The sequence below is a fragment of the Schistocerca nitens genome, chromosome 7 (assembly GCF_023898315.1).
Source record: "Schistocerca nitens isolate TAMUIC-IGC-003100 chromosome 7, iqSchNite1.1, whole genome shotgun sequence".
Lineage (NCBI taxonomy): Eukaryota > Metazoa > Arthropoda > Insecta > Orthoptera > Acrididae > Schistocerca > Schistocerca nitens.
In genome coordinates this window covers 429,464,982-429,477,075 of record NC_064620.1, presented here as the reverse complement: position 1 = coordinate 429,477,075, position 12,094 = coordinate 429,464,982, and the positions used below count along the sequence as shown (strand labels likewise).

Genomic DNA, 12,094 nt, shown 5'->3' with positions numbered 1-12,094 from the left:
AACCATCTCTGGCCGTAATAACGGCCTTGATACGGCTGGGCATTGAGTCAAACAGGGCTATGATGGCGTGGACAGGTACAGCTGCCCATGCAGCTTCAACACGAACCACAATTCATCAAGAGTAGTGACTGGCGTATTGTGACGAGCCAGTTGCTCGGCCACCATTGACCAGACGTTTTCAATTGGTGAGAGATCTGGAAAATGTGCTGGCCAGGGCAGCAGTCGAACATTCTCTGTATCCAGAAACGCCCGTATAGGACCTGCAACATCCGGTCGTGCATTATCCTGCTGAAATGTAGGGTTTCGCAGGGATCGAATGTGGGGTAGAGCCACGGGTCGTAAAACATCTGAAATGTAACGTCCACTGTTCAAAGTGCCGTCAATGCGAACAAGAGGTGACCGAGACGTGTAACCAATGGCACCCCATACCATCACGCCGGGTGATACGCCATTGTGGTGATGACGAATACACGCTTCCAATGTGCGTTCACCGCGATGTCGCCAAACATGGATGCGACCATCATGATGCTGTAAACAGAACCTGTATTCATCCGAAAAAATGACTTTTTGCCGTTCGTGCACCCAGGTTCGTCGTCGAGTAATCCATCGCAGGCGCTCCTGTCTGTGATGCAGCGTCAAGGGTAACCGCAGCTGTGGTCTCCGAGCTGATAGTCCATGCTGCTGCAAACGTCGTCCAACTGTTCGTGCAGATGGTTTTTGCCTTGCAAACGTCCCCACCTGTTGACTCAGGGATCGAGACGAGGCTGCACGATCCGTTACAGCCATGCGGGTAAGATGCCTGTCATCTCGACTGCTAGTGATAAGAGGCCGTTGGGATCCAGCACGGCGTTCCGTATTACCCACCGATCCCATATTCTGCTAACAGTCATTAGATCTCGACCGACGCGACCAGCAATGTCGCGATACGATAAGCCGCAATCGCGATAGGCTACAATCCGACCATTATCAAAGTCGGAAACGTGATGGTACGCATTTCTCCTCCTTACACGAGGCATCGCAACAACGTTTCACCAGGCAACGCCGGTGAACTGCTGTTTGTGTATGAGAAATCGGTTGGAAACTTTCCTCATGTCAGCACGTTGGAGGTATCGCCACCGGCGCCAATCTTGTGTGAATGCTCTGAAAAGCTAATGATTTGCATTTCACAGCATCTTCTTCCTGTTGGTTAAATTTCGCGTCTATAGCTCGTCATCTTCGTGGTGTAGCAATTTTAATGGCCAGTAGTGTAGATTGAAAGGATAACTAAATTTTAGTAAAAATGATAGGTCTGTAAAAATTGGACATACTACTACAAATTCGAGAGACTGCTATTAAATTTGCCTGATTCTGTGATTTGTGGCTCAGCGATGGTCTTTGTGCTTTCCACAGCTGAATACCAAGACTTATTCGCGATTGGAGAGACGGACGGAGTGCTGGAAATCGGATGGATAAATCGAGACGAGCTGAAGCAGGAAACGTTCGAGGTGCTGCTGACGGCGTACGAGACAGACGACCCTTCGTCGCTGGTCACACAGGACCTCGTGGTGATCGTGAAGGACGTCAATGATAACATACCTAATATCACAGCGACCAGCCTCAGCACAGCGGTCAACGAAAGCTACTCTGGTACTTTCGACTTCGGCATCACCATCGAAGATCCAGACCTGGTAAGTCTTCATTAACGGACATGCAAATCGCTTTCACCTCTTCACTCAGTCGCCATCTTCGAGAACAGTACCGCAAAGTTCCGGTTTTGATTATTCGTCAGTACAGAACCCTCAACAACTGGATTGGCAAAAATGATAGGGAATATTAAAATAACACAGCCGGCCGCGGTGGTCTAGCGGTTCTGGCGCTGCAGTCCGGAACCGCGGGACTGCTACGGTCGCAGGTTCGAATCCTGCCTCGGGCATGGGTGTGTGTGATGTCCTTAGGTTAGTTAGGTTTAAGTAGTTCTAAGTTCTAGGGGACTTATGACCTAAGATGTTGAGTCCCATAGTGCTCAGAGCCATTTGAACCATTTTTATTAAAATAACAGCGCGGTTCCTCGTGGGTACGAGCGTGATTCTGAAAGTCGTGAGCAACCGTTTGTTTCCACTTTCATTTTGGCAGTGTAGTGAAAACGACTGCACTTTCGTAAACTGAAGACTCTGGTCTGTGTGTCGATTCGTTGTGACGCCATTAACTTCCATCCGTGGCCACCAGTTACATTTACAAAATGGTTGACATAAATTGGAACGGTGGTCTGATCATTTAATATTAAAAGACTACGACCAAGGTATGGACGGGGGCAAGGAATTGATATATCAGACTTGATTTAACACATAAATAATTTATTCATAACATACAATACATAAAACCAACTACGTAAATCCTGCTTCGATGCTTACGATTGCCCAAAATGGGAGGGCCACCACTTTTGAATTGGAAAGACTTTAATTTAAGAAACTAAAACGCCTATTATAATTTTTAAAAATAATAATAACACAACACATAAGTTAGCGCTAAGTGAACGCACTTTTAAATCTTTAATTATTAATCACAAAGCTTGGGTTTACCACATTTAAATTCTCATTGCAATATAAAACATAAATACATGAATTCACAACCCAGCATGACTTCAAAATTTCTACCAGGACAACCTATGGTCCTAAAACTTTCGTATTACATTCCAGCCAATCACATTAATAACTTATAATCACGGTTGGTAAAATACAAAAGTTTGCACTATAATCAGTTTTAATAATCCACAATAACTCAAAAAAAACAACAAGTTCGATACGGAGGATGTATGCCTGTTTATACAATCTTTCGGACCAAAATACGCACGAGGGCCACGATAACAGAAGAGCGCTAGTTGCTTTTAGGATAGATTCTCCCATTAGCTTAATCACTGAGCAGATATTTACTTAAGCGACAGCTAAGATAGTTAATGCAAATAGAAGGTATTTCTAAAGGTTTTTTTCCTTCCTCCCTTTTAACAAGGGGGTTTTAGTAAGGTGAAAATTACGCTTTGAGGAGACGCAATAGCAATTTAGCGGGCACGCCTTCACTACTAAACTAGCCGCGTATCCGCTGTTCAAGCCAAACATTAACAACACAGTTCCATATTCCTGACACCCAAATAGTCGGGATCAAAACAAAACCAAAAATCCCAAGAGCGCAATATCCAGCATAGCTTCAGAACAGATCTTACTTCATGCGGTTGCCATCACAAATACAGGTATCGAAATGAAAAGAAGAACGTGTAACAACATTCCCTAATCAACACAATGTTCTTCTTTAGGTCCCGGTAGCGCTAGACAACGCTGACATGCCAATGTTAACAAACCTCTAAGCCAACACCCTCCAACTGACAAGCCGAAACCAATGTGACCCCTTATCAGCTCCGTGACAGGACTCTAACCCCCAACTACTGTCAGTGCAACTCACTTAGAATAAATACAGCGCAAATAGTCTGGCGGACACATATACCCAGGGATTAACAGAACGCTAGACTGAACTAGAATTAACCTTAGTAATACAGCACTAGATCTTGGGAGACAAGGAACTAACTCCCCACCCGAAATTCTGCAACCACAGGGCGAGAGGATGAACTACCAAAACATAGAAGTGCAAACGTACACAAATAACTACCAAAATACACCACTACACCGGTTAGCAACGATGCGTGGAGGAATCTGCACTGTCAGAATTGCACCAGTGAACAGAACAGAGGATTGCCACAGTGGTGGTCACAAGGCGGGAAAGACGACTGGATGAACTCAATCCCAAAGGACGATCAACTTGAAACATTCACACTTAACTTCTTTTCTCCTTTCCCTCGGTGCACTTCGTCGTTTTTCCGGGACTGCTGTGCACAATTGTAAGCCGTCCCCAGTCGTCTCGGCAGACACCAACCCAGCCAAACTGCTCCCGGACTCAAACCCTCGCCGAACGGCGGGTCCACCGCCCCATGATGGTTACTGTTTTTTTGCCTTCGGTGACGCAGGCGATGATTAGACTGCCATCCGCCTCCCGCGGACAACCAGTGAAGAGCGGACAGAGGGGCCCAACCAGGCCGGCGTTCCTCCACGGGTAGAATTGCGGGTTCGATAACAACACCCCTATGCGGAAGGCAGGATGTCGACGTCACCAGAGCAGACACGAAGGCCACTGCGCGACAACCTCCTCCAGCGTGTTTTTTTTTTTCCTTTATTGCTATTTATAACACCTCACATAAGGTGGGCTGGCAGCAGCATGTTACGCTCCTCTTCAGCCTCAAGTTGTACAATGAAAATACAAAGGAGACACAGAAGATACAACACAAAGCTGTGGGCAAAAAAACCATAGACACAGAAACAAAGAACATGAAGCCGTTCACGACGAAAAAAAACACTAAAAACTGTCGGTACGGCGCACAAACACTGACAACTTCGACGGCACAGGTGAACGAAGGAGCGTGATGGCGAAGAACACCAAACACAAAGACGATGGCGCACTCACGAGAAACAGATGGCGATGATCTCTGGCGTGCGAATGTCCACTTAGCGTGTGCGAGTCCAGGGACCTGCCATGAGGGGAAGAAGGTGGTGGGGGAGGGAGAGGGGAGAGCAAAGACGCCAAGGGCAGAGGGGATTGGGGGAGGAAGGAAGGTGAGGGGGTAGGCGAAGCCTGGAGGAGGAGGGGGAGAGAGGGAGGAGGGAGGGAAAGAGGAGAGAAGGGAGAGAGGGTGGCCATAGGACCAAACACAGGAAGAGGGAGGGAGTATCAAAGTTGGTAGGAGGGGTAGATGGAGGAGAGGAGGGCATCATCAGGGAGGGGGAGCTGGCGGAAGCCACCTTGGGAGAGGGTGTGGAGAGTGGAGAGATGGAGAGCAGCTGGGACGTGGAAGTACAGCCGCGGCAGCAGGCGGGGGGGGGGGGGAGGATGGGAGAGACAAGCGGGTGACGGGGATCTAGTTTATGGGAGGTGTATAGGATACGGATCCGTTCGAGGAAGAGGAGGAGGTGGGGGAACGGAATAAGATCGTAGAGGATCCGCGTGGGGGAGAGGAGAGGGATACGATAGGCGAGACGGAGAGCATGGCGTTCAAGGATTTGAAGGGATTTGTAAAAGGTAGGAGGGGCGCAGATCCAGGCAGGATGGGCGTGGCAGAGGATAGGGCGGATGAGGGATTTATAGGTGTGTAGGATGGTGGAGGGGTCCAGACCCCATGTACGGCCAGAAAGGAGCTTGAGGAGACGGAGCCAGGAGCGTGCCTTGGCTTGGATTGTCCGGAGATGGGGGGTCCAGGAGAGGCGACGGTCGAGGGTGACGCCAAGGTACTTAAGGGTGGGGGTGAGGGTGATAGGACGGCCATAGATGGTGATATAGAAATCGAGAAGGCGGAAGGAAGGGGTGGTTTTGCCTACAATGACCTCCTGCTCCAGCGTGACCGCGCTCGCCTATAAATAGTACAGGCTAAAGAGTCTGCTGCAGTAAACATGTGAGTCGGTCGTTTTACTATCCTACAGTTTCTAAGTACACCAAAGACAGAACTCGCAATCGATAGTGGGTACACTACGGGCGGTAGTTCAAACGAAAGAGTTTCATAAAAGACCAACCCTGAACAACCGCGGAATAACGAAATAGAAGGGAAGCAATAAGAGACAGCAACGAGATGCTAGAGCCCGATCGCGCCCAAACACTGTCGATTACCAAAAATATTGGCTCCACACGGCGCTCAGGAAACGAGCCGTGGAAAGATGGAAGTACACACGGCTCATAAATGTTTCGTTTCAACAGCGCACTGTCAATGAATTCCTTGCTATAGAGGAAAACTCAAGCCGCCACAGACTTCAGACGTGAGTGTGGAGATATGTGAATGACCGACAGGCGTGCTAGGGGACGAGTGAAACGCTTCAAATTTAGAAAAACGCGTATGAAAAGTGAGCGTCGTAGCGGTCTACCTCCAACCGTCCGTACGGTAGGCAACAAGGAAAGAGATGACGAGTTCGTTACAGAAGACAGACTTGTCGCTGAGAATGAAATCGCAACGCAACTTCCAATCTGATTCAGTTCTGTGCTGCAAAACATTCAGAAGTTGGGTTATCGGAACTTCGTATCCATGGCTCCCACATTTATAGACTAAAGAGTTCAAAGTTCAGAGAAGAACCAGTGGTGTGGCTTCGAAATGAAGGAGACGGTTTATATGACAGGCGATAAAAACTGGTTCCATTAAACAAAAGTTCGTGACATAGAAACTCGTATGCCTGGCACTCATTAATCCTGGTGTCCGGTTCACCCGGATCGCTTTTTAGGTTTAATTACCTAAATCGATAAAAACGGAACCCTTGTAGGACTACTTTGTTGTCGGTGTGTCTGGCCGACTGTTAAGAATTCTTTGTCTGGACGACGTATGGAGTTGAAATTTATGTCAGTTACTGAGATCTACGGTCGACTGGCGCTGTAAAAACCTAAGTTTCTAAATTACCGCAATCAAAAGATACGGCCATTTGTCACATACTCGTAAACTTGTAAAACTCACTCATTAAAACTTATAGGAAGCAACCTACAGGTTTTGATGACTGAGTTTTCGAAGATCAAAAAACTTGACGTAAATGTCCGTACCTTTTGATTGCATTAAAGTAGAAGCTTAATTTTTTTTCACCGCCAAGTGACCGTAGACCTTAGTATGTGAGATAAATTTCAACTTGACATGTTCACCCATTTCTTATTTAAAAGGGATCTTAACAGTCCGACAGAGAGATAGGCAGAGAGACGGACAACAAAGCGGTCCTATAAAGGGTTCCGTTTTTTTTTTTTCAGATTGAATGACGGAACACTAAAAATGACACAGATCATTAGGTAGAGCATATCTCCAAATTTCTTATCGTAATACCCGCCGCAGAGTAGTTGCAGAGCTCACAGCTAGGAGGCAAACGTTTCAGAACTTGTGGACGAATCATCCGCTCTGTACTGTCGCTTCGAATTAGTTGATACCTGCAGGCAGGCAAGCCTGTGAACAGATTTCCAAAGAGGGTTGCTGTCGTTGGGTACGCACGCACATCGAGCACACATAACGGCATTTGCCCCTCACAAAGTGTGTCCACACTGAGACATGCTCCTTACAAAGATTTGTGACTAGTTCTACATGTCTTGTAACATCCGCACAGTCATCTTATGAAACACCAGAGATACTTAGGGATAACGCTGTGTAAAAAATGGCTCTGAGCACTATGGGACTAAACTTCTGAGGTCATCAGTCCCCTAGAACTTAGAACTACTTAAACCTAACTAACCTAAGGACATCACACACACCCATGCCCGAGGCAGGATTCGAACCTGCGACCGTAGCGGTCGCACGGTTCCAGACTGTAGCGCCTAGAACCGCTCGGCCACCCCGGCCGGCAACGCTGTGTAGACACAGAGTCATCCTCAAGATTACAAAATGTTCCAATGGAACTAACATGAGCCTTTTATTATGGGTAAGAGCATCTTCGATCCCTATGACACGTTACGAAGTGACTTTATTCAATCGTACTGTGCGCTCCTTCGCTCAGTCAAGCAAAGTGGAATCACTCAAGCGGATTGGCTTCTGAGAACAGCATTGTTTAACCAATAATTATTTTGTCGATACCACAAAACCAACGTATCTCTCAGTATATTGTTTACCTTAATTTACAGCCTAACAATTGAGTTAAATGATACAATGACTTAAGATGGTCCAGTCAATCAGTACAGCCTGTAAAACAAAAACAAAACAAAACAAACAAAAGAAACTGGGGAAAGGGTGTCCCTCCAAAAGGTCATCAGTCGCATTTTCTCTGGTGTTTCGGCGAATATTTGTCATTTTGCTGTTGCAGTGTGTAGATGGAGTCTGCTCAAAAAAGTAAACCCCGCATGTATCGAGAATGGCCGAAATTTCTCAGGGTACTCCAAAACAGTGTCGGTATTTACATATCATGCATTTGCCATATCGACCCCACTCTCAAGGAGATATAAGAGCGTTTCATCCTCGAGGTATTAGTATTATTGTTATTAGCTTAGCGAATCGTTTGCATATGGAGTTCGTGTAAAAGTTGGCGAAGTATTCTGAAGCTATGTTGGAATAGACCCACTAACCAACACTCCCACCCACATACACATCAAAAAAAGTTTTGCATCAACCCGGTTCCCATAACTCCTGAAGAGAGACGTTGACTGTGGATATTGTATCACAGACACAGTCTCTCTGACTGTTCAGAGATGTTACTAAACCCGCCGAAAGATGTAAACAATCATGAGTGAGGAGCGCCTATTAGACGGAGGGGGTCCGACAGCCGATCAGTTCCAGTCATCCCACCAGGAAGGAGGCACACGGCTCGTGTTGTCTGTAGTTCATCCATGCCTAGACGGTCAATACCGCGGTTCGAACGCGTCCGCATTGTTACTTTGCGCCAGGAAGGGCTCTCAACAATGGAAGTGTTCAGGCGTCTCGGAGTGAACCAAAGCGATGTTGTTCAGACATGGAGGAGATACAGAGAGACAGGAACTGTCGATGACATACCTCGCTCAGACCGCCCAAGGGCTACTACTGCAGTGGATGACCGCTACCTATGGATTTTGGCTCGGAGGAACCCTGACAGCAACGCCACCATGTTCAATAATGCTTTTCGTGCAGGCACAGGACGAAGTGTTACGACTCAAACTGTGCGCAATAGGCTGCATGATGCGCAACTTCACTCCCGACGTCAAAGGCGAGGTCCATCGTTGCAACCACGACACCATGCAACGCGGTAAACATGAGCGTGAGAGTGAAAATCTCATTCTGGAAACATTCGCTAGGCTGTGGCTAAGCCATGTCTGCGCAACATCCTTTCTTTCAGGAGTGCTAGTCTTGCATTGTTCACAGGAGAGCTTCTGTAAAGTTTGGAAGGTAGGAGACGAGGTACTGGCAGAAGTAAAGCTGTGAGGACGGGGCGTGATTCGTGCTTGGGTAGCTCAGTTGGTAGAGCACTTGCCCGCGAAAGGCAAAGGTCCCGAGCTCGAGTCTGGGTCCGGCACACAGTTTTAATCTGACTGGAAGTTTCATATCAGCGTACACTTCACTGCAGAGTGAAAATCTCATTCTGGAAACATCCCGTAGGCTGCGGCTAGGCCATGTCTCCGCAATATCCTTTCTTTCAGGAGTGCTAGTCTTCCATGGTTCGCAGGAGAGCTTCTGTAAAGTTTGGAAGGTAGGAGACCAGGTACTGGCAGAAGTAAATCTGTGAGGACGGGGCGTGATTCGTGCTTGGGTAGCTCAGTTGGTAGAGCACTTGCCCGCGAAAGGCAAAGGTCCCGAGCTCGAGTCTGCGTCCGGCATACAGTTTTAATCTGACTGGAAGTTTCATATCAGCGTACACTCCGCTGCAGAGTGAAAATCTCATTCTGGAGAGTAATTTCTGTTGACCTAGAATCGAGACATTTGACAAAAAGCAAGACTTAACAGTACAATAAAAGGAAAAAATCCGAAAATCGTTATTTTGTAATTGTCAATTAAAAAATATTTTGCCTTTTGTTGCTCTGATACCTGTCTCTGTGTTACGGCTCCTTTTTCTCAGGGAGGGGTGTAAGTATCAGATTGAAATTTATCCCATGTTCTATGGTCTGTGGTCTGTTGGCAGTTTAAAAAATACAAGCTTCCAAGTCATTGCAATGCGTACGCTAATATCTGAATGCACTCAAGGGTAATGGTCTCGGAAGGTTGGGAATCATTGCACTACTGTTTATTGAGCGTCTCTCATACTTATTAAATAATCGAGTGAGGAAACTTGTCGCACTTCGTTGGATCTTCTCACTCTACTACTAATTCTGTCTCATAAGAGCGCCAAAGTGATGAGCAACAGTCAAGAATCCGACTATCGGAACACCTCGCAAAATTTCATACAACCTTTTTACACAAATGACTCACTACTGCGAAAAGAGTACTACGTGGATGAGACGCCTTTATCTCCCTTGAGGTTGGACTCGAGATGATAAAAGGACGACATGTAAAAATCAGCGTTGTTCTGGAACACGAGGTGGAATTTTAACCAACCTGGATACATTGCGGCTTACTATCTGAAAGAAATCACTGTGAGAGTACGTCGTCTACAGTACGTCTAGGGAGCGCGCGGGATTGGTTCGGGGGTGTAACGTACGCCCTAAGACAAGAAAAACGATGCGCCACTAAGTAATTATCCGAATTGGAGGGAAATCGGTAGATGTGACGTACATGTAAAGACAAACAAATGATTAGAATTTCAGAAAATTCGATGACTTATTCGAGAGAAAGAGATTCACGAGTTGAGCAAGTCAGTTACGCGTTGATCTACCTCTGGACGATATACAAGCAGTTATTCTGCTTGGCATTTATTGATAGAGTTGTTGGGTGTCCTCCAGAGGGATATTATACCGAATTCTGCCCGGTTGGTACGTTAGATCGTCAGAATCCCGAACTGGTAGGAGGGTCCTGCCCATAGTGCTTCGAATGTTCTCAACTGAGGAAACATCCGGTGACCTTGTTGGCCAAGGTATGGTTTGGCAGCAGAAACTCTCGCCGTGTGCGGGCGGTCATAATCTTGATGAAATGTAAGCGTAGGATGGTTTGCCATTAAGAACAAAAAAACAGGGCGTAGAATATCGTCGACGTACCGCTGTGCTGTATGGTGTCGCAGATGAAAATCAAAGGGGTCGTGCAATGAAATGAAATGGCCCCTGAGGCCGCCATTGCTGCCGGATGGCAGACGACATTCAGGTTGGTATCCCACCGCCGTCCGGGGCTCAGTTCAAAGCGGGACTCATCACTGAACACAATTCTAATCCAGTCAGTGAGGTACCAGGCCGAATGTGCCGAACACCACTGCAAATGGGCTTGTTGGTGTACAGAGGTGAATGGTAGTCAGCGTGAGGGACGCCGTGGGCTTCGCCCCCTCTCTGCGATCCGTCTATTAATGCTCGTTGTGATCACTGAAGCACCAGTTTCATCTCGAATCGGTGAATCCAGGGCTCTCGAGTGTCTCTCTGATGATTGCCCTGTCCTGATTTTCTGTTGTCTCTCAATACATGCCCGCCGCTGTGGCCGAGCGGTTCCAGGTGCTTCAGTTCGGAACCGCGCTGCTGCTACGGTCGCAGGTTCGAATCCTGTCTCGGGCATGGACGGGTGGATATCCTTAGGTTAGTTAGGTTTAAGTAGTTCTAAGTCAGGGGACTGATGACGTCAGATGTTCCCATAGTGCTCAGAGCCATTTGAACCACTTGAATCTCAATACATCGACCCCCTTCTTGACGCTGCATTCGCTCATTGTTCACCCACTCCCGCCATCATCGTCGAATGTATCCCTGGTATCGACATGTCTCCTGTTTTCTATCCTTACCACCTGCGCAGCAGGGTCACACATTCATCTGTCGGCCGACAAAGTTTACAATTCTGCAGTTTCCCTCGGTACCTGTACGAATACCTGTTTGTAACCAATTTGCATAATTCCCTCGTGGTGCGTCGTTTTTTTGTCTTAGAGTGCAAACGCGCAATAATGGAACACATGGAACAAAGTAAGCGAAACTTAATTCGTGTATGACATCACTGTTAAGAAACTGTTGGGTTAAAACACCCAGGCAGACGCGAAGTGTAAACTCTGAAACCCGTAAAAAAAACTGAAGGAAATTCGTTCAGAGCAGCTTACCAAATGAAAAATAATTTATAGCGAGGGTGAAAGACCTCAACCGTCCCTAGTTGTGGGGCAAGTATACGGATGGGGTGACACGTAAAATTTAGGGTATCGCTGTAACAAATGGAGTAATTTCAAACACACTTGGTACATATATGACTTATTAGTTGTACATTAGCTAATGAAGGTGTTGTGGATTGGCAGGAGCCAACCCACGGAGCTTGGAGGAAGCCGAAAGGCACGCGTTTAAGCTCACGCAGGCTGGCGTGAGGTCTGTAATCTATGATAGTGGCGACACGCGGGTCCGACGTATACTAACGCACCGCGGCCGATTTAAAGGCTACCACCTAGCATGTGTGGTGTCTGGCGGTGACACACCAGAACGCACAAAACATTCATTGGTATATGAGGTAAGAAGTGGAAAAAATCGAAGGCGACCGACAATTTCCTGGCAGTTGACATTT

At 47.0% G+C, this 12,094-nt stretch overlaps 1 protein-coding gene across 1 annotated transcript in view; it reads left to right on the top strand.

Moving 5' to 3' along the window:
• The window catches only part of LOC126195147 (cadherin-23-like), a 460,891-nt gene that overhangs the window by 138,409 nt on the left and 310,388 nt on the right, over window positions 1-12,094 (top strand). The window contains exon 9 of the mRNA XM_049933652.1: window positions 1,390-1,667. Coding sequence (XP_049789609.1) covers window positions 1,390-1,667 — 278 coding nt within the window. The remainder of the gene's footprint in view (window positions 1-1,389; window positions 1,668-12,094) is intronic.